The sequence below is a fragment of the Rhinatrema bivittatum genome, chromosome 2 (genome assembly GCF_901001135.1).
Source record: "Rhinatrema bivittatum chromosome 2, aRhiBiv1.1, whole genome shotgun sequence".
In the NCBI taxonomy this organism is placed as follows: domain Eukaryota; kingdom Metazoa; phylum Chordata; class Amphibia; order Gymnophiona; family Rhinatrematidae; genus Rhinatrema; species Rhinatrema bivittatum.
The window spans coordinates 701,682,206-701,705,782 of record NC_042616.1 but is presented as its reverse complement, the minus strand read 5'-3'; the positions used below and the strand labels follow the sequence as shown (position 1 = coordinate 701,705,782).

At 41.7% G+C, this 23,577-nt stretch overlaps 1 protein-coding gene across 4 annotated transcripts in view; it reads left to right on the top strand.

Annotated features, from left to right (window-relative positions):
* The window catches only part of RUNX1T1 (RUNX1 partner transcriptional co-repressor 1), a 360,608-nt gene that overhangs the window by 156,305 nt on the left and 180,726 nt on the right, over window positions 1–23,577 (top strand). For all 4 annotated transcript variants that reach the window (XR_003854876.1, XM_029591661.1, XM_029591662.1 and 1 more), the window contains one exon: window positions 17,096–17,233. Coding sequence is in view for 3 of the 4 variants with exons in the window: in XM_029591661.1 (XP_029447521.1) it covers window positions 17,096–17,233 (138 nt within the window). In the remaining variant the exon portion in view is untranslated. The remainder of the gene's footprint in view (window positions 1–17,095; window positions 17,234–23,577) is intronic.

Below are 23,577 nucleotides of genomic sequence, written 5' to 3'. Positions count from 1 at the left end.
CTTGATGCATTATAATTGAAAACTTGCCATTTATAGTATGTCAAAAATCTTACTATATATGAAAGACTAATTAGCCCAAACCAGTGGTAAAAATAAAACCATTTGGGATATGGAAAGTAAAACAATCCCCTTTTGAATATATATCCATCTACATCTAATTCATCTGTTATATGTTCACACTTCACCTAAACACATAGCCATGAAAAGAAAAAACTAACATCATTACATATCCATTTTATGAGAACAGGACAGCTTTACAGATCAAAAAAAAGCTATTCATAAGAGAAACTGTTTGCTTTTAAAGTTGGTTTTATATGTTTATTTCAAACTGGAATAAATACTCCGATGGTGAAATCACGTCGCTAAGTATTTTGTACAAAAAAACCCCTGACAATATATATTTCCAAAGTTTCTTCAGATATAATCCAAAACAAATGTACTAAATCTTTGCATTCTTGAAACATATTTTCTGAATTTATCTTAAATCTTTCTGCACCAGAGGGTTTTTGCATGTGGATATAGATTAGGACTGGCCTGTTATTTCACCATCTATCTCCATCATGAATTGATTGTAGAGAGTCGAGCTGAATGACTTGCAGATGGTCTTGTTTTGATTTTGTATGGAGGACCTCCGGGCTTAGGCCCCGTTTGATCAGCACTAGGCTGACCATCCTAGCAGTTGTCTGTCAGGCAGAGGTGTTCTGGACGAGGCCCAGTATATTTGAACTTGATGAGCTGAGAATTGAGGAGGAGGTGGGTTAATTCACATTTGCTTAAAGATGTTGAAGTACTACAAAAGCACAGCTATCATGTTCTTTAAACGGGCAACCCTAGAGTCTATTCATGAAGAAAAAATAAATGGGACAAGGTGGTTTGCTCTAAAAGTGTCATGAAAATTGTGCTTCTCTGCTTCTGGACATAAGTCATCTCCTGCTCTGCTCAGCAGCGTCAGCACTGATGTTGGCTCAGCCACCAGCCTCAGTAGACTAAAGAAGAATTAATCTCTGATTGTTCCTGCTGCTGGCTTTATTGTTTCATTTTGCTATATTTTAAAGGAAGCATTTAGGCAAAGACTTGGACCTAATAGGATGCAAGTCCTGAATAAAGAGATGATATATTGCCATTTTAAACACTTTAATACATAAAAATGATTGAAACAAGTCTTTTTTTTTTTAAAGTTCACCTGATGATAAATATATGTCGCACATATATTTGTGACTAACAACCTCCAACTTAGTAAAATGAATATTGGATTACTGTGAATAAAATGAGTCTGTTTGGGGAAGAGGAAGGAATGATTAAAATGTGGTACAACTACATAGTTCTTTTGAGTTTCAGAAATGATAAATCATTTAGACTGCTCTGTGCCTGTATATGTTGGATGACTCCATAGTCTTTCCTGAGGTTTATCCTACGTAGTGAAACAGGAGGATACACATTTTTGCTTACCTTTTTAAACAGAAGACTGTTAGCAGGATTTCACTTCTTTCTTTTTATCCTCCCACTTGCTTTCAAATCAGAGTATCTGGATTGTCTTCCCTAACAGTTCGACGTGAGTGTTAGCAGAATGAAAACCAGATGGACCCGTAGTTCCCACTGTTATCTCCCATCTCCCCACCCCCCCTCTCTTTCGGCTTCACGGAAATATTTGCCGTTATTTAGGAGGGACCTGAATTCAGGGCTGGGCCTGTTTCCCAGCTGCGACATGAGCTGAAAGCTATTTATTCCCTTGTTGACAAAGAAACTGAGGTTGGTTGAGGTGAGTAGAGTATGAGAGATGGTGAAAGGCAATGAGATGGATTTAACTGTTGAGGAAGCAATTAGCACTTTGACATTTTGTTCCTAATTCCCATAATTCTTTACTTTCTAAATAAATGATTTGTTACAGTTGGACACAACATGTTTTGGCAGTGCACTACAAAGATAGATTTGCACTGATCTCAAGCACAAAGAAACGATTTTTCTTTCTAGTTCTTTTTTTTTTTCTGTTGATTGTGTAAGAAGCCATCATTTTTATGTTAAATACATTCCTTTCTTCTCTATAAAAGGGTAAAGTCCAACATGATCACTGAGCAGAGGGCTTAAAACTGACACTTCATGCATGGTTTTTCACAAGGAAAAGAAGTTCAGTATTAGAAAACATTTTTTGGAAATCCACATCCTAATCTCACATCACATTATAAAATTACTACCCCCATCTCCTAAAATATACATTAAGGATAAACTTTAAGGAACAGACTCCCTGTCATTTGGAAGCTTGCAAAGCGCATGTTCTAACTTTAAAAGAATATATTGCCTAGTTACCCAGTATTTTACAGATGGGGCTTGAGCATAACTGTAAGTCCTTGACAATTATGTAAGTGACAGAGGTTTTGCCTTATTGTTGGTTTGTCCATTAAGAAAAATAACCCATAGAGGAACACTGATACCAATTTGCCACCCTTCCTTAAGTCAACGCTAAACATTAGTGTGTGTGTTTTTCCCCCAACGCATAAATAGTAATCTTAATATTAATTTAGAAAAGACATGCAGACAAGATGGTATGAATAATGTTAACCTGCAGATAACTTTAGATTACAAATGTTATGCATTTCGGAGGTTATCACCAGAGACAGATTTTATCAACTACAGGAAATGTTGTAAAATTATTTTCTGATAGAAGTGGAATGGTCACAGCATTTCCAAGATGCTCCTAAATGGATTTCTTTTTATAAGTATTTTTCCTATTGTTCTCCAAATCTGCTGTTGCCTCTGTTTTTCATAGGGAAAGTAAACTACTAGCCTTCCTAAGGGTCAATAATACCCTTCATTAAGTAGACAAGCTGTTTGCTCCAAGACATGCCATCATTTGCGTGAAATTTTAGAAACATAAGTGGAACAAAGTTCCAAATTTTCTCATTTACCTTTATTTGTTAAATATTATGCTTCATTTATGACCCAGTGATGCTTTACGCCAATGGATTATCTCAGTCTAGGCAAAAAAAAAAAGAGATGATAATCTCAGTTCTTGATATGCAATACTAATTTCTGTATGTTGGCAAATAAACCCCCTGAAAGCAAGTTAGTGAGTATCTTTTTTAATCATCTTCTCCCATTCTTGCCTTGAACTTTGCCTAAATGCTGTGGCCTTTGTCGCCTATGCTGGGTACCTATATTCAGAAAACACAAAACAGGAAATCAAGGCCCTCTTATACTTATGAAAGGTTTTTGTTGAAAAGCATACACTCATTTAAAAAAAAAAAAAAAAAAGTTCATTCACACAAAGTACCATAAACACTTTAGTCAAAAAGATGAATTGAAAGTAGAATTAGACTTTGAATAACTGTCGTCGAATGAGTCAATGGGAACCAAAAAAAAAAAAATCTAAAGAACTAACAAATTACATGTTTCAACTTCAGAACCATTACAAAAAGAATCCAATGGCTGTTTTGAAAAGAGAAAACAGACAAACCGTACCAAAAGGTTCCATGCAAATGCCTGCAACAAGCCCTTCTCACTAAATCTCTGTAGCCCGCTAGAAAATATCACACCTTGTTTTCTGCTAAGTAGCTCCTCTTTCCATTGCTCGACAAGATTAGCCAAAATCAGGACATCTCCTCCGGAGCTATATTCAGGTGATGAAGAGCAACGTATCAATTTCTCACAAACACTTTTTTTTTTTTGCACTACTTATCTGTTTTCTATCCATGCTTTTAGGAGCAGTCATTCGATCACTTTTTGTTTTGCCCCTAAAGGCATGATCAGGATCTGTTTATTGGTCATTCTGATCATTTTTAGGGTAATGTACTAGCTAAGCTAAAGTCACATGAGAGACAAGGGCGTATGCACTAAAACTCGAGCAAAAAGTTTTATTATGCACACTAGACTAGAGTACCACTTACCAGGTTATGCATTAAATTTTAGCATTCACACACAAAATTATACTCCTTAACTGTTATGTAAACCCTATACTAGAAATCCCAAATAGGGCCCCAGGAACCTCACCTCAAACAGAATCTTAGATGGCAAATGTCCTGTCTTGATGCTAATTTTATCTGAATGTCCAGGATTACCTACTGGGGGACAATTAGTCTTCTAGGGCCTGTGCATTGTGTAGTTCTCAATCAGGCATCAAAGTCAATGGTAAACAGCACTAATGATCTAATTGTTTTAGTCCGCAATAAGCATGCTGGAAGCTGGTATGATTTCCAACTTAACTCTTACTGACAAATTATGGCACTTGATTAAATGGGTCTTTACAATTCTTGGTACTTCACAATCTTCTTTAACAGTTTAAATCTTCAATACATTTGTGACCTCTCACTTCCATTAAAGGTGTTCTGATGTTAAAGCCAATTTAGTTAGTACTAATGTGGTCACATGATGCAGTAGTGGCAGCAGGTGCATGTGAGTTGAGCTCCTGCGCTTCTAGGCATTTCCTTCTTCTTTTAAGCAACTGCTTTCACATTGTGGGGTAGATTTTAAAAAATTGCGCGATCGCGTACTTTTGTTCGCACACCAGGCGCGAACAAAAGTACGCTGGATTTTATAAGATACGCATGTATCTTATAAAATCCGGGGTCGGCGCGCACAATGGGGTGCACATTTGTGCAACCTGTGCACGCCGAGCCCAGCGCGCGCTGCCTGTTCCCTCCGAGGCCGCTCCGAAATCGGAGCGGCCTCGGAGGGAACTTTCCTTCGCCCTCCCCCCACCTTCCCCTCCCTTCCCCTATCTAATCCACCCCCCTGGCCCTATCTAAACCCCCCCTTACCTTTGTTGGCAGATTTACACCTGCTAAAAGCAGACGTAAATCTGCGCGCGCCAGCGGGCTGCTGGAGCGCCGTCACCCGACCCGGGGGCTTGTCCGGAGGCCTCGCCCACGCCCCCGGGCCGGTGCCAGGCCTCGGGCCCGCCCCCGAAACACCGTGGCACGCCCCCGAAATGCAGCATCGTTTCGGGAACGCCCCTGACACGCCCCCTCCCCGCCCCTTTGACAAAGCCCCGGGACTTACGCGCTTCCCGGGGCTCTGTGCGCGCCGGCGGCCTATGCAAAATAGGCGCGCCGGCGCGCAGGGCATTTAAAATCTGTCCCATAATGTCTAAATCACTGGCTGAGCAGAAGCACTGTTCATCCTTACCTGTTTTGTGGTCAGATCCAGCAGTAAAGGTTAACATGATCGCCAAACCTGAGGTAAAGAGGGCATGCTCTGAAGGCAAGATGGATGCTGCAGACATAGAGATAACCAACTCGCAGCTTCCCGCCGAAATGATCGTGACAATAAAGGATGTCTTGCAGCAACTGTTGACCCAGATTCATGCCAGCCTGGATTCGCGACTTAAAATAGTTGTGGAGAAAGTTGCGCAGCTAGTCGCTATGGTCAATGAGACTAAGACCTGCATAGATGAGGTGGAAGAGTGGATGGACAAAATGGGAACATCCCTCATGGTGGTCACGCAAAAGAGAAGTTAGAGCACATGGCCTCATCTCTTGCAGGTAAAATCGATGATCTGGATAAAAGGAGCCGAAGAAACAATCTGAGGCTTGTCAGGCAGCCAGAGAAAGCAGAAAGTTCGGACCCAATGCAGTTTTTCTCCATGTGACTGCCCAAGTTGCTTCAATTCACTCGCAGTCTGAGCAGCTCATTGTTGACAGGGCCCATCAGGCCTAGACTGGCACAGGGTAAATGTCCAAGAAATGTAATCATCAGGATCCACTATTTTGAAGATAAAATCATAATGATGGCGGCAGCCGGAAAAGCTGGGGCTCTCTACTATCAAGATGCAAAGATTTTTTTATTTTCCAGGATTTTTCTATTTTATTTGCAGTGTAAGCGGCAGGAATATGCAGAAGTAATGGCCCAGTTGCTTGAATAGGATCTCCTTTACCCTGTGAAGTTAAAAATGTTTACGGGGATGGGGGGGGGACCGTTAGTCTTTGCTTCGGTGCAGGAGGTGGAAGCAGAAGTCTGGTGATGCTGATGCGGATTCAAACGATAAAGTCTGACTGCCAGTGCTTTAGAAAGCAAGCACTCTGTTGATTTACGGAAGGCAAGGGGGCTCGGCGTTGAGCACCTAACTCTCTGAAGAATGCAGCTTTCTATTTTGTTCGGGGTTTTTTTTTTTTTTTCACCATTTTTTTTTAAATTTTTTACTTTTTCCTTTCTCTTCTCAGCCCAGAACTGGATGTGGGAAGTGGAAGAGTCTGAAGAACTGGCGTTTTAGCATATTTTTCAGGTTTGGCACACGTAGTTTGTTTCTTCTGTACCGTGTTTTGGCAGTTTCCTTAATTCTGACTCTGTATGTGGGGCAGGACATATTTTTTTATTTTACTGGTCTTCCAGACTCGGGGAGCATTTTTTTTGGTGCATTGTCCATTGATTGGACATGGGTTCCTTTTTCTTTTTCTCCTTTTTTTTTTGTTTTATTTCTTGTCCTTTGTTTTTTTTTTCAGGAGGTGAGTGGCTGGGATGCCTGGGACAGTTTTGGAAGGGAACATCACCTGCCACGCATTACCACGGGGCAGTGGAGCAGTGGAAATTCTTTGAGGTGCTGGAGTTCTGCTCGTCAGTCAGGCACAATAAGGGCAGCCAGTTGAATTGGAGTAACGAGGTGAAGAGGCCTTATGGCAAGCATGGAGCTGCTGTTTTCACACACAATTCCCAATCCTGGATTCTATTTCCTAGGGCACAAGCTCACACCCTGGTTTATTGGCTTTGTTTCAGAAAGGGGACAGGGGATATGGAGGTTGGGTTTATTGGGCACGTACTTTATGATGGCTTGGTTTGTATTATGTTTCCTCTAGGTTGGGGTGGATTGGGTGAGATCATTTTGATGGGGGGGTTAATTTAGTTTCATATTAGAGACTGGGTATATGAAGCTGGGGATGGGGTTGTGGGGGTTGGTTAAGGGGAAGGCAGTGGGTGGTTAAGAATATTGGGGGGGGTGGAGTGGGGGGTAGGAGGGGATGTTTTTTCCACTTTCTCAGTGCACAAGCAGAGGGTCCCAAGTTTTCTCCCACCCTCTATTTCTTGTGCGAAGTTGAGGAGGGGGGGGGGGGGTCACTCTTTACCATTAACTTTGCCTAGTCTGATTCTCAGGGTTGTTGATTTCAGTTCTGGAGCAAGGTCATGTTCCTGTGTGTATCTCTCAGTATTGTGTGGCAGGGGGCGAGTGATGGTAGGATTTGGAGTTATCTAATTAAAAAGGGGTGGCAGACAGTCTGAGCACTTGTTCTCGCTTTGTTCAGCACTGCCATTGGTGGGAAAACACTGTAATATGCTTGCAATGCTTTTTTTTTAATATTCTGGGGTAAGCTATGTGAGTGTTTATTTACATACATATATATATATATATATATATCATGCATTGTGATGGGTGACCGTCGGGCTAAGATAATTTCATTGAATGTGCGGGGGATCTCTACTCCAATAAATGAAAGAGAATGTTACAACTTCTTAGATAACTTAATGCTCAAATCATCTTGTTACAAGAAACTCACATCAAGGAATCTGAACTCCTTAGGTTCAAAAATGGTTAGGTTTACCACTCCTTGTATAACTCTAAAAATAGGGGAACATGTATTCTTATTCATAAGTCCTTGCCTGTTCAGGTGCGGGACAAGATCAGAGATCCAGATGGAAGATGGAGACTTTTAGTGTGTGACTTGTTTTCCTCCTGTTTTGTCCTGGTTTCTATATGCGGTCATAATACCAGCCACACAGTTTTCTACTTCGCTCTTGCTCACTTCCTGGACAAATATGTAGGGGGGGGAGGAGGGACTGGAATGCTTGTCTTGATCCATATAGGATAGAACAAAGCTCTTATGAATTTCATAGCTCAGTACAACTTGCAGGATGTCTAGAGACTGCAAAACCTGACTGGCAAGGATTTTACCTGCTATTCTGGGAGATTTCAGACTTACAGTAGGATCAACTATTTCTGTTCTTCATCTTTGTTGGATTAGATCTTTTCTTGTGGCATTTTACCAAGTTCTTTGTCCAATCAGAATCCTCTCTTTCTTTTTCTCTCCACTGAAAGTACCAGAGGTGCGGAGGGTGTGGCTGCTCAACTTTGCTTTATTGAGTCAGCCTAAATTTCAGGACCTTATGGATCAGGTGGTTTCTGATTTCTTATACTATCATAGGGCAGAAGACTATTCTTTGGTTTTATTGTGGGAAACCTTCAAAGCAGTGGGTTGGAGGCCATGTCATTGTCTATGCCAGTCATGTCTATAAGGAGAAACATCAAGGGCAGAGGGAGATGGGGGAGAGAATTTTGGTTCTTGAAAGGGAACATAAAAGAACAGGACATAAAAATGTGTATGTAGCCCTGCAGGCAACCAGAGAAGAGTTAAAGCTCCTACAGACAGTTTAACAATCATGGGAATTAGCTGGGCAAGCTTCTTGCCCACCTGATACAAGAACAGAAAGAGAGAGCATTTGTAGGCAAAATAAAACAGAGGTGAATAAGTTTTTGTCAATGGAGATATCTGAGACCTTCAATCCTCTTATCAGTCTCTTTATTCTCTGGAACAGGAGCCCTCTGTGGAGTTCATGGATACCTTCCTTAACATGGTTCAGCTGCCATCCTTTAATCCGGAGCAGAGAGAGAGAGAGAGAGAGAGAGAGGCTGGTAGGTCCTATCCAGGGGCAGGAAATCTATTATGCAGTTTTGGTGATTTCCTCTGGCAGGAGTCCAAGTCTAGATGGGTTCCCGGTAGAGTGGAACAAGTGTTTCCTTCCTCTTCTCTCTCCTATGCTACACCAGTTATTTAACTTGGTTGGGGTGGATACACCTATGGGTAATCTTCTTAATGCTAATTCATCATTCTGCCCAAAACGATGTTGATCTGCTTAACAGTAGTCCTTATAGGTCCATAACTTTGATTAACTGTGACGTGAAGATCTTAGCAAAAATGTTGTGCTTTCGGCTTGAGTCGAGTCTTCCTTTGCTGGTTTATGCAGACCAGACTGGTTTTGTTAAAGGAAGATTCTCTACTGCTAATATTCTGTGGCCTATAGAAATAGAATCCAGAGGTTAATTTTGTTTCTGAATGCTGAAAAGGCCTTTGATTGCATGTCGTGCTCTTTCATGTATTGAGTGTTGGAAATGTTTGCTTCATCTGGAATTTATAGATCGTATCCACGTGCTGTTATATTATCCACAAGCCTGAGTCATGGTTAATGGGTACCCTTTGGTAATGTTTCCCATTCTGCAGGGCACCCCAAAGGCTGTCCTCCTTCTTATTTAACCTTGTGATAGAACCAATGGCTCAGTTGGTCTGTCAATCTGTCGGGGTCACTGGATATAGGATTGGGAAGTCTCATCATCAAATTGCATTATATATGGATGATGTCCTACTTTTTCTAACTAACTTGAATTTGTCAGCCCCCATATTGTTGACTATCCTAGAGGAGATTCGGACTGTATCCAGTTATAAATTAAAACTAGGTAAGTCAGAATTCTATCCCATTGGTCATGGGTAGCCTATCCCTTCTTATCTTGCAAGGTTCAAGTTGTAGTCAATTAGACTGAAATATCTGGGAACAGTAATCACTAAAGAGCATAAGGACTTTTACACAGCCAATTATATACCAATAATTGTCAAAATTATTGCATATTTGAAACAATTTAATTGCAGCTTGGTCTGGTTGGATTAATATTGTTAAAATGAACATTTTACCATGATTTGTATCTTTTTCACAGGTCCCCTGTCACATTCCTTGTAGGGCTTTTAGGAAACTTAACAGGCTTAGCTCCAGTTTTTTATCTAGATAGGCAAGCCTTCCTGCATTCGGCTTAGTACTTTGCACCACCTTACATTGAAAGGTGGAATGGGTTTATCGAACCTCCATCAGGCTGGTATAATTGACGGATTAGATGCATGGTTTAGGGCCAAGGGAGTGGCTTTCTCTTAAGCAAGCTTTTTCACATCACAGGACTGATTTTTCACAGTCCTATCCTAATGTCAGGAAGATTACCCTGTAATTGCTTACACACTTTCCATATGGAGACATTTCTATAAGAAGGTGGAAATCAAGGAGAAGCAAACTTCTTCGTTGGCATCAATTCATCATAATCCCAGTCTCTTCTTGCATTATCTCTTGGATAGACAAATAGAGAGGTAGATAAACCTCACAAATAAATATGAAAACAACAAGAGCGGTACACACGGAGGAGAGGAGAGAGGGTCTACATGCTGGGAATTCCTTGACCGCTGCACTACCTGCTCGTAGTCTTGAGATTGGAAATCCTTCTCCCGGTCAAGAGAGGGGAGGTCCGGATCAGAGGGGCGGAACCCCGCTGTTGCTGATGTCATCATTGGGTGCCCCGGGACACCATAAAAGTAAGGGCACTGCGGCGCGCAGCCGCCAGTGTGCTGCCGAAGCCGCGCGCCAAAGGGGCGCGCCCCTGGGTGAAATTTTATGGGTAGAAAAAGGAAAAGTAAAACTTATGCCTCCTCACCTTCTACTCCCATGACAAAAAGAATTGGCCCGATGGACTCCCATATTGTTATGTGGGTGAGTCTGTCGTAGGGGGTGATTTGGAGGGAAATACCCTTGCAGGTCCCTCTCAAAGCCCTATGGCCATACAATCCCCCTTATATCCGGTTGTGGAATCTACATCTGCAGCAAATGAAAATAGAGGTCCTTCGGCTGGAGCAATACAAACCGAGAGTGGAGATGTATCCCCAACAGAACAGACTATACAAGTTGGTTCTTTGGTTCTGGGTAGCGAGGCAACAGATAATGAAAGTAAGAAGGTTAAATGTACATCTGTAATTTCTGATATAAGAAATGAGGAGGATGAAATTAATGTTGAACCAGAAAATGTGACCTTGTTGGATGTATGGAAGTTATCTGCTAAAATAGATAAGAAAATGTCTGGGTTTATATCCAATGTACACACGTTTTCTGTAGAAGCTAAAGATAAATTTGAAGATCTAGATAAAAGAACTGAGAAATTAGAACAGGATGTTGCAAAATTGAACCCAGTAGTAAACAAACTTCATGCTGTTAATGTCTCTTCCATTAAAGGTAACATGATGTTACATAGTAGGATTGAAATATTGGAGAATGAGTTAAGATCAAGTAATCTTAGATTACTTAATTTTCCAATTTCAAGACTACTATCTCCTGATGAATTATATAAAAAATATGCGATGGAGGTCCTGTTATATGATGAAGGGAAAATACCAATTGTTTCAAGAATATATTATTTACCTAAGAAAAAAATTTTGCAAAATCAGGAGGACGGGGTTGATATTCTAGATAGCTCAGGAGTCTCTACTTTTTTGAAAGACTCTTTGGACTTGATTAATTCAAGATCTACTTTGTTAGTTTCCTTTGCCTTGAAACGGGATAAAGATTTGTTTTTTCTTAAATACTTCCAGAATAAGGACCACAGTTTTTGTGGTCAAAAGATACAAATCTTCCCAAACATTTCCCGTGCGACACAAGCACGGAGGAAACAATTTTTGTCCTTAAAACAATCTGCGTTGGATATTGGAGCTAGCTTTTTCTTAAAATTTCCCTGTAAATGTCAGATATTGTTTCAAAATAACAAGTTTGTTTTTCTTGACCCGTCCCATTTGCAATGTTTTATTTCTGATAAATCTCAGGTGAATTGAGTTAGGGAATAAAGGGAGTTTTTGATTGTAAAAGAGAATATGTTAGCGATGTGGACTGATTATCTCTCCTCTTCTCCTAGATGTGGGCTGGAATACAAATATGTTTTTCTTTAAAATTAGTGAAGTGTAATTATTGTAATGCTTGATTATATCATTTCATTTGTAAATGTTATAATTTCAAAAATATAAATAAAAAAAAAGAGCGGTACACACAAAGATAAATAGATAATAAAATATGAATAAATATTTTAAAATGTGTGATAAAATATTACAAATTTAATATAAATAACACATTCACATTAAAATCATACATAAAATTAGCACAATAATGGCTCCAATAGACCCCTACATCAGGGGTGATTATATAATTGATCATCCTTATTCCATTGTGGCTAAGAGGAGAAGAGGCTGACCACTGCACCATAAACATGCTTAAAAATCACAAACCTAAAAACAGCTATAAAAATACCAAGGCACCCTAAGAGGCACCAGAAATGGTAAAATGAATATTCTTATTTGCAAACAGAAATCATAGTGCACAGAGGATAGTCTCGTTCATTCTATTGTGCAATGCTGTGAGCTAGAGCCATAGCCAAGCCATTTGGCACCTGCGGTCAAATGAAAAAGTACGCCCTCATCCTGAGTACCAAATACAACGCCCTGAGCTGGGAGACTGTTAAATGTAGGAGCTTTAATTTCTATTTGTACCCAATAGTTTCCTCCTGCTCCTTTAGGCTTCCAGCTCGATGAGAACCAGTATGGGGATCCAGGTGCCATGAGTCCTATTTATTTGTGTAACCAACGTTATCTACAATTTTAGGTGGGGTACAAAATGACGTACATAATAAAACAATTATCAAAAAGCTCACAAACAAAAAAAAATATATATCCAAGCATCAAATATTGCTCGCCATATTTAAATTTATCAGATTTCCAATGTTGAAATAATGAGCATGCAAAATATTTGTATCTGTATTTTATAGATAGATGAGAAGATTCAGTATCATCAAACATATTCATTGCACATAATGTAACACAAACTTTTTCATTGAAAATCTGGGAGCTAGCCAGAACCACGAGTACTTTCACAGCCACAGACTTTGTATTTGCTACAAAGCAGGTACAAAGTTAACACTATAAAGCATATACCCAGGAATTTCAAAATGAAATCCCAGCATATTACTTGTCAGCTCCACTCTCCCCTTACAGCCTTGTACTCACCCCCCCCCAAGTCACAACCTCCCCACATACAATTAAAAATTATGCAAAAGATTTTATATGAAAGCATTCAGTTTTCTGAGATTAAAAATATTTTTTACATGTATATTATATTTACATGCACTATTGTGGTGCCAACTGGAAAATCCTGCTAGAAAGGAAAAAAAGACATTTGGAACCCATATGGTATTAGGCCTATGGCATGTTGAGTGTAGGCTTGGCCTTGATAAAGCCATGAGTAAACTGAATTATAATTACAATATAGTAAACGGCCATACTGAAACAGCACTAACTGCCAGCACTCAAATAGTAACAACTCTACCTAAGAAAGCGCCACACTGCAAATATTATATCAGGCCCTAAAACACCAATACACGTCTTATTAGGAAAACAGAACAAAACAGGCTGCTATAGTTCCTTACACAAACTATATGCTAGCAAAATACCTCATCGTAATCACATATGCAAATTACAGACAGACCCTCACCAAATACAAAATAAAGAGACCATAATGTATAAATAGAATCAATCATAATAGCAAAACCATAGTGATACAAGGAAGAAATATTTCAAAACAGCTGACAAATAGAGCATCCAATAATTAAAAATTTATAAAACATTTTCAAATGTCAATAAATTAATTCAAAACGGTAGATACATCGAATTGTACCCAATAATTAAAGCCCCGGTTTTCCATACCTGGGAATTTCTGATCTCCAGATGCCCTGAGTTTGTCATGGATTAGCAGGAGAAGAATAGGGGGTTGTTGCACACACAATCATAAACACAGTCTCTCTCTCTCTCGCACACATTCTGTCATAAATATTCACACACTTTCTCACATGCTCAGTCACTCATTCTTTCTCTCTCACACACTCAGTCCCATACCTAACATGCTCACGTTCTCACATGCTCAGTCATACACACACACACATGCTTGCTCAAACACTACATATGATTGCTTCTCACATGCTCAGTCACTCACAAGCTCGCTGCTCACATGCTCAGTCATACACACGCATATTATTTCTCACTGGATTCCCCCGCTGGAAGCAAAAGCTGCAGCAACAGAAGCCTCTTTTTCAGCCCATCAGATTTCTTCTTTCTTTTAGCCTCCGGCTGCTGCTTCTTTGTGAATAGCTAGAGTGGATTTAAAGACATATGCTCATATTTTATAATGGGAGGATGTAAGTTTTACTTGATCTAGATAGCAGGTATTGGCTCAAAAGATGCCTCACCATGATTTGTCCTCTGGCTGGTCCTCTTGCCAACTTGTCCCGCCTTGGCTCTGACAAGACTCTGAGAAGGCAGTGAGGTCACATAGGCAAAAGCTGGCTGCTATATTTACTGGCTGTTTTGTTTTTGTTTTTCTCAGCAATACAGAACCATAGACTTCAGTGGGCCATTGGAATGAATGGGAAACATAAACAAATGGGGCAAAGAATATTTGTTTCATTTGTGGGACCCTTCATTCATTTCAGGGGGTCACAAATGAAACACATGAGTACATTTATTATGTTTTACCAATTCATTTCAAACAAATGCACATCCCTACTATCCTGCATACTATGGGATCTATCTGAGGCCATGTATGAAACATTTGTGTGCAATCTTGGCAATGGTTAAATTATGAGATGGCTCTGGATTTCTATTTTTGATAACACTGCTCCTTACACATTTTGAAGTGTGTAACAATGTTAAAAAAAATGTTGTCATCTGTGAACTTTCTATTTGGAAATTCTGCATTTGTTAATAAATGCAGAATTATTTTTGAAGTACTCAAATTGTGCTGATGTCTATTATTACCCCCTTCTCTTTCACTCTCCTCTGAATCTCTGCCATCCAGCACATCATATATCCCATAACAATCCCTGTTGCTCTAGCCACATTTCCATCTTTAACCCCATGCATCCCAACTCTGAAATCTGCCAGTCCTGATTCCTTCAGGCATATTCACCTCACCATCCACAAGCATCCTGTAATGCTGGGGCCAGGGTTGTCTGGCCCCAGAGGTTCTCTGTGTGATAAATATGAAGAAACAAGGTGGCGGAGAGGGGAGTTTAAGAAAAGAAAATCAGCTGGGAGGGAGCTGTTCTTGGTGATAGAACAGCTGAATGACAGAATCCAGGAGAGCTTTAACGTTCTCAAAAAAACCTGTAGCTAAACAGAACAAATTGCTGACCAATGGCCTCAAAGTAGCCCTCTCTAGCCAGGTTGCTCTCCTGGCTTAAGCCTCAGAATGCCCACAATATTTTTTGGCCAGACTAACCACATCTATAACAGAAATGATCATCAAAATAATGCCATTCTATATGATCTTGTGATTTGTTAGACACCATAAAAGCCTTATTACTTCTACATTAGGGAGTGATACATGACCTTCAGTTTTCAGCCACAATGCCTGTTGCCAACTGAGCCCTTGAAATACTGTAGCATGCACATCAAAAAGTTAACACTGGGACTTGGCAATCACATGCTAAACAGTATGTAGAAGAGTGTATAGAGTGCTATGCAAAATTTGCCCCTGAAAGCCTAACTAACATATGACATTCCTGCAATTTTAGCATATACCCACCCACTAACATCCTTTTATTCTGTATAGCATATATGCTAGAGCTTTGGTACATGGCATGCTATTTTTTTGCACATGATAAATGTCCATAGCATGTATGCTAAGCTTCTTAGGACCTAAAATGTCTTGTGCAAACATTTTGACAGAACTCATAAGAGGTTTTTGTGCATTAACCTTTTTGACAGGCATCTGTTTCTCAATAAAAACCTTCCAGAAGTACAAGCTCACCCTGATTTACTGTGCTGGGTTTCTTGTTAGTGCAGAAGCCTCAATTTAGGGAAATATTTTTGCTTATGTACATAGTTGCAGGAACAGACATTGGGCATCTTAATTCACTGGTCTAAAAATTCAGAATGGCACCTGTGATGTAGAAAGTGCAACAGTGACATTGAATTTCATAAATGAAAAGCTAGCCGCAACATTGGGGATAAGGAAAACAGTGAATGTGATTCTTTTTTTAGTCCAATCCATGCTTTCTGAATACTGAAGTTTGCATGAGAAACTTTAAAAAGCAAGGTCAAACTGTAGTTTATTGAAGAGAGGCATTGCCTTGCCTGTCCTCTTTGTTTTCTACTCTGTGAAACTCTTGCTGTGGTTTGAGTTTAAGGAACAACTCTTTACCTTCTTAGATCATGGATCAGCCCCACCCAGATGGGAAAAATAGGGAAAATGGAACAAACCAGAAAATCATCTATAGCATCACTTTGGTAAAATAGTTTGAGTGATGATTATTCATTTACTGTAAAATGCATTATTTAAGAAACTACCAAGAATTCCTGCTTCCCAATTTTTGAAATTCAATGTGGTTATTCCATCTCTTGATTTTTTTTTTTTAATTTTCTTCTGTTAAGTGCTAAGTAAAACCTATTTACTTACGTAAAGTTTTGTGGCACTAAACTTCATTCAAAAATAAGACTTTGTGTCAGTGTGAGCTGGCTTTGCAATGTCCAGGTTTACAAACAACGAGGTCACCTGCAACCCCTATTTGTGGATTACAGTATAAGCTGGAACAGTAATACAAAGCTTCTCACAGTGTAACAGTATAAACACTACCACAACTGTGTAAACAAAAGTACCTTTTACCGTGTGGCATATGGCATTTATCTGTTGCTTTAGAGAAGAACAATGGAACAGAAGAGCGGGAAATATGTCTGGGAGACATGCAATATTTAACCCGCTCTATCGAATAGTAGCAAAACACAAAAGATGGAGAGAGGGCAGCAGGTGCTGCAGAGGAGGCAAGTCATGAAGAGAGCTGTCTCCTACCAGTGCCTCACCTGTATAACGGCGCATCAGGCTTAAGTTCTGCCAAGGTTGTCATGAGGGGATTCATTACCGCCCTGCTGCTTCATCTATTTTCTCCTTTCTCGCTCATGTTAAAGCCTTGGAGTAAGGTGGCATTATTGCGCCTGATCTTGGTGCTGAGGTAGCATCTGCACATGTTGGAAATAACACTAGAAGATAATGCGTCCCCATTATTAGAGCAGGGCCCGCCATCTGTGGTGCTCCTTTGTAAGCAAAGGAGGTTTGATTCATATCTGAAAAGACAAGCTGAAGTGGCTAAGTGAGTCTCTAACTGCTCTGGTTGGGAGGGGGGGGGGTGGTTCTCTTTTATTTCTATCCTTTTTCACAAGTAACAGTGTGCAGAGAGAAGTAACAGCGTGTGTGTGTGTGTGTGTTTGTGTTGCTCTTATAGATCGCACTGAGAAGCACTCCACAATGCCAGACTCACCCGTGGATGTGAAAACACAAGCCAGGCTGACGCCTCCGACAATGCCACCTCCTCCCACCACCCAAGGAGCTCCTAGAACCAGTTCATTCACACCAACAACGTGTAATTGGACTTTATATTTCTTTCTTGTGCGCCTTCAGATAAGCAAATTATTATTGTTGTTGTTATTTTACCTGCCTTTCACATACATAAGTATAATTGGAAAACTAAATGATAGTAGAGCTAGCTATGTGTTTGTGGTGTGCCCACCTTCAGTAAATGCTGCGGTATAGTATTTCTTTATGTATGTCCATATATAATGTGCTAATTTGTGGACCCTTTATGAGGGAAAGTAAGTTTTAGAGGGTCTTCTGCAGGTAAAATGGCTCTGCATGCAGCTATGGCCTCTTACAAAATTGTCCAACCAATATAGGAGTAGCTTGCGTGCTTATGTTATGCTTGCTCATAAGTCTACCCACAGTGACTGGAAGTATTCCCAGGGATAAGGGAGGGGGTTTGGAATTGCACACATATTTCTGGTTTAAAAAAATAAGAGGTCACTATTCAAAAAAAACATACAGTGATTAACTTCTGATTAAAGATGGTCAGATAAGTTATCAGGGATATTCAGTGGGATAAAATAATCCAGGTATACCTACCTGGATAACTTTGAAATCTAACTGTGACTATGTTTTAGCATCACTGTTTAGGTTTCAAAGTTATCCAGGTACATGTATTCAAAAGAATATAGCCAGATAAATAGTGATAGTAAATTAAAAAAAACAAAACAAAAACTAGTGGGCCTATATCAGCCTGATTCCTCACCACCCAAATCCCTAAAATTTGGCACAAGCTTTGTGGGCCTATAGGCCCCAAAATCCCACAATTGAAATGTAATATATATTCTCACTAAAAACCTACCCACCGAACCCCCCCCCCCCCCCCCCCAAACCCCTTACCACAGCCGGAAGCTGAGAACAAGCGTTCTGCTCCTGACAACACCCTGACAGCACCGCTACATGCACTGGGAGTGGGATGCTTGTTCCCAGCTGCAGGAAGGAGTTTGGGAGCTTCTGAGTGGGGCAGAAGGGGAACGAATGGGTTTCTGGTGGTAAATATGCTAGATTTCAATTTTATGATTTCCAGGAGGAGGGGGGAGGAAGGCCAGAATGCTTATGCCATATTTTGGGAGGCTTGAGGGTGGAGACTCAGTAGGCATGGCCTTCATTTGTTTCAATGGGGGTGGGGGATTAGGTCAGTAGGCCCGCTAGGTTTTTTTTTCTTTAACTTGATACTGCTACTTAACAGTATTGCCAGTTAAGGTTAAAATTATCCAGGATCATAAGGTTTACCCGGCTCTTGGCCATATTTTCAGTTAACTGAATAAGATATTTGGCTAATTCCAGATACCAGAGTTAGCTAGATAACTTATTCAGCTAACTTGAATTACCATGGAATGCCTCCTACTTATTCAGATACATTTTATCTGGATATGTTGTGGTGATTTTCAAATGTCTACATTTAACTCTAAAGTTATCCAGAGAAATGCCTTTGAATATTGACCTCACTGTGCATACATTTTCTCGCAAACAATTCTGCACATATTTTAGCAGATGTAAGTCATGTGTTTGGATAGGTTTGGTGAGTTAATTTCAGGAAAGACTTATGCGCATGTGTCTGCTTTGAAAATTGGTGTAATTTATGTGCACTTGGAAAATTATCCCATTATGTCTCCTGTGCAACATTGCATAAATCTGGTATTCACTACACAAATAATGATATGTAGGATAGAGCTACTGATAATATGAAACATAACAGCAGGATTCCCCTGCATGATTTCAATCTATTTTGCCTGTATCTGACATGGACATATTGGAAAATCTTCTTGCTAGGCTGACTGGTTACATTTTCAGGTGTACTGCAAGTAAGTTACACAATTCTCTTTCACATAGTTAGTATATCCGAAGAAGGGATTAAAAAGCAGTTAACAAATTTAGTAACTTGTTTTTTTTGTCAATTCTTAATTTACTTCTCTTTTCTTGTGATTCAAACTATGGGATCCCTTTAAACTTGAATCTGCTGGGATTTTACAAATCCATGTCTCATGTAAATTTAGGTAGTATAAGCCACAGTCCCAGTATTCCTAGTCATTAAACCATGTATGCTTTGTACTTGCTTTGCCCAAAAGTCTATGTATTCTGACAGCAGTGGGAAGTTTCTTTCTAACTTTTTTCATCTTAATGAAAATGGCACACACCTGTCTATAATCACTATCCTCATGCTTGATGCATTGTCAAATAGGAATGTGCAGAGGGAAAAAATGTTTTGATTTGTTCATTTGGTAGAGCATCTCCATTTGTTTCATTAGATTCAAATGAAAAAAAAAATGCTCATTTTTTTCATTCATTAAGAACATAAGAACATGCTATACTGGGTCATGCCAAGGGTCCATCAAACCCAGCATCCTGTCTCCAACAGTGGCCAATCCAGGCCATCAGAACCTGGCAAGTTCCCAAAAAAACTAAGGGGTAGATTTTTAAAGTTATGCGTGGGCGTAGATTTGTTCGCCCAACCCGGCACGAACAAATCTACGCCCGATTTTATAACATGCGCGCACTGCCTTGTGCATGTTATAAAATCCAGGGTTGGCGCGCGCAGGGGGGGTGCACAATTGTGCAACCTGCGTGCGCCGAGCCGAGCAGCCTGCCTCCGTTCCCTCCGAGGCCACTTCGAAATGGGAGCGGGCTCGGTGGGAACTTTTTTTCTGGCCTCCCTCACCTTCCCCTCCCTTCCCCTACCTAACCCACCCCCCAGCCCTAACTAAATCCCCCCCCCTTACCTTTGTTCAGAAAGTTATGCCTGCCAGCGCTGGGGTGCTGCCGGCGCGCCATTCCCGGGCCCGGGGGATGGTTCGGAGGCCTCGGCCATGCCTCTGGAACGCCCACGGGCCGGCACCATGACCTCAGCCCCGCCCCTGGAATGCCCCCGAATGCTGCACCGCCCCCGACATACCCCCCCCCCCCCCCAAGTATACCACGGGACTTACGCGCGTCCCGGGGCTTTGCGTGTGCCAGCGGCCTATGTAACATAGGCGTGCCGGCGCGCAAGTTCCCCGCGCACTTAAATCCGGCTGGATTTACGTGCGCATGGCTTTTAAAATCTGCCCCTAAGTCTATCCCATGTTACTGTTGCTAGTAATAGCAGTGGCTATTCCCTAAGTCAACTTAATTAATAGCAGGTATTGGACTTCTCCTCCAAGAACTTATCCAATCCTTTTTTAAACACAGCTACACTAACTACATCCCCTGGCAACAAATTCCAGAGTTTAATTGTGCATTGAGTGAAAAAGAACTTTCTCCGATTAGTTTTAAATGTTCCACATGCTAACTTTATGGAGTGCCCCCTAGTCCTTCTATTATCTGAAAGAGTAAATAACCGATTCATATTTACTCTTTCTAGACCTCTCATGATTTTACTTCTATCATATCCCCCCTCAGCTGTCTCTTCTCCAAGCTGAACAGCTCTAACATCTTTAGTCTTTCCTCATAGGGAGCTGTTCCATCCCCTTTATCATTTTGGTTGCCCTTCTCTGTGCCTATATCTTTTTAGAGATGCGATGACCAAAATTGTACACAGTATTCAAGGTGCGATCTCACCATGGAGGGATACAGAGGCATTATGACATTTTCCGTTTTTTTTTTTTAACCTTTCTTTATTAAAGTTTTGAGTAATAACAACAATAACATAAACAGCAATCCATAACAATGAAAGTTACCCCCTGATCCCCACCCCCCCACCCCAGCCTCTGAGCAGGAATAAATTGTCTCTCCTCCAACTGACAGGTCGATCCAGTAAGGCCGCGGTAGAAACAGTGCGGCAGTGTCAGGCGCACCCTTCCTCCCCGCACGCACAGTTCTCTTCACTAACTCCCCGATACTCTCCTCTAATCACATGCAAATGCATGCCGCGGCTTTAAAGCGGTAGGGAAGGGTTATGGCCGCGTAACCCATTTTACTGTATAGGCGCTTAATACAGCGCCTATACAGTAACCAGGGTGCGACGGTACCTGTCATTTCAAATGTCAATTCAAATGGCATTTGGAATGACAGGTACCAGGAAGTGTAAAAAAACACGAAAAGTCTTTGTTGCTTCGTCGCTGTGTCTCTCCTCCCGGAGCAGGGCGTGAAAGCAGCCTTGCTCCGGGAGGAGGTGAGGCACAGCGGCGAAGACAGACGGGAGAGGAGAAAAAGCAGAGCCGAGCAAAGCGAAAGCGTGCAGCAAGCCGGCGAAATAGACCTGCGAGCAGAGGCAATAGCAGCGGTTCGGTAAGCCTGGCACCCTCCTTGATGTAGTACGTCCCGGATGCCCCCCCCCCCTCCCCAGCGCGCCCGCCACTACCCCTTTCATCAGCTGCATCCACTGCGACCCGGCAGTCCCGTGAGGCCCTCCGAGGCTGCTCCAAAATCGGAGTGGCCTTGGAGGGAACTTTTTTTTGTCCCCCCCCACCTTTTGTCCCCCCCACCTTTCCCTCCCTTTCCCTCCCTTCCCCTATCTAACCCACCCCCCAGCCCTAACTAAATCCCCCTCCCCTACCTTATTTTCTTGAGTTACACCTCCCTCTGGTGTAACTTGCGTGTGTTGCCGGCTCCCTGCCCCGGCACAGGCCGCTGTGTCGGAGCACTCGGTCCCGCCCCCGGACAGCCGTCACACCTCCGGCCCCTCCCATGGACCACCGCCACACCCCCAGAAACGCCCCGAACACCGCGCCGCCCCTGACACGCCCCCTCCCAAGCAAAGCCCCGGGATTTATGCATGTCCCTGGGCTTTGCGCGAGCCGGTGGCCTATGCAAAATAGGCGCGCCGGTGCGCAAGTGCCCTGCACGCGTAAATCCTGTCAGATTTATGCACGCAGGGCTTTTAAAATCTACCCCACAGTGTAAAATTTTAAAACCCAGCTCTCGCAAGGTCACATTTTCTGTTACCGTAATACATCCATCCAATAATATTTCAATATCCGCCCTTGACAGAGTATAAATTGGCATGTTGCACTCACTTGTTCTGAATAGCTAATAGGGCTGAGTGATCTGCTAAACCTTTTAGGGCTTTAGAGAAGGTAGCGCATGAATTGCCTCTCTTACCCCCAGTATTAAAAAAGAAATCCCCAGGTCTATTCCACAGGTCTTCACCCAGTTGTGCCCCAAATAGTGTTCTAATGTAGAGCTTCGCCTGTAAGTAGGCATAGAACTCTTTACTAGGATGCGCATATTGCTCTTGGAGATCCAAGAAACTCCATAAGATTCCTGTCCCGGGGCAAAAAATTGATATATGCTCCGCAGTCCCTTATTATACCAGTTCCAGATCACCTCGCCAACTAGACCTTTGGGGAACTGTGGATTACCACATAATGAAATATACGAGGAAATACATCAGCCCGGGAGTTGCATGAGCACATCTGGCATGTAGGGGAATAACCATTGTAATAGGAATGGAAGTGGTGAATATTTCCTGGTACCTGCCAACCAGTCTTGTGTGTGTCAGACGCGCTAAATTATAATCTCTCCAGCTAGGACACGCCATTTCCCCCTGAAATCTGCTCAATTTTAAGGTACTGAGTGTTATTCGGGCCTTACAGCCGCCCTAAATATACCTCCGCACCAGGCGGTCTATACTCTCAATATCGGCCTGTTTGAGCCAAAGAGGGAGTTGCTGCAAGACATAAGGCCAACGAGGCAGTTCAAGCATTTTAAGCAGACAAAGTTTCCCCATTAAAAATAATGGCAAGTCCCCCCATGTTTGTAGTTTCGTAACCATGTTTCATAATGGGGGATTTATGTTTGCATCATAAATTTTGGTCATGTCCTTGGTCAATTTTATCCCCAGATAACGTATGTCCCTGTCTACCCACCGTAGGGGAAAGTCTCCCTTCCAATCTGTCTTTACTGATGACTGGAGATTCATGGCCTCCGATTTGTTGACATTTATTTTCAAGCCTGCACCATTTTTTAAGATGGCGCTGGCTGTCCATTGCTCCTACCATGTGACAGAGGCCAGCCAATGGCACCGATAGCCCCTGTCACATGGTAAGGGCAAAGAGTCATTGGCTCCATTTTTATTAGTGGCAGCCGACAGCCCGAGAGCTGGAGATCGCTCCTGGGACCCCCGCTGGACCACCAGGTCCTTTAGAAATTTTTTTTGGGGGGTCAGGAGGGTGTGGGATTCTAAATAATTAGATTTAAAGGGTCAGGGTGGATTTTTTTTTTTCCCAGCTCAGGACAGCCGAAAAAAAAGTGTTCAGAACCCGCTACAAGAAATGAGTCCAGTACCAATTCACATTACTGTCAAAAGCTTTCTCAGAATCAAAGCCTACGAGCATCGCCGCCGTGCCTTGCTTTTGACATTCTTCCATCGCTACAATATGTTTAGTCAGATTTGTGCTTATAGCATGACCCTTAACGAAGCCCACCTGA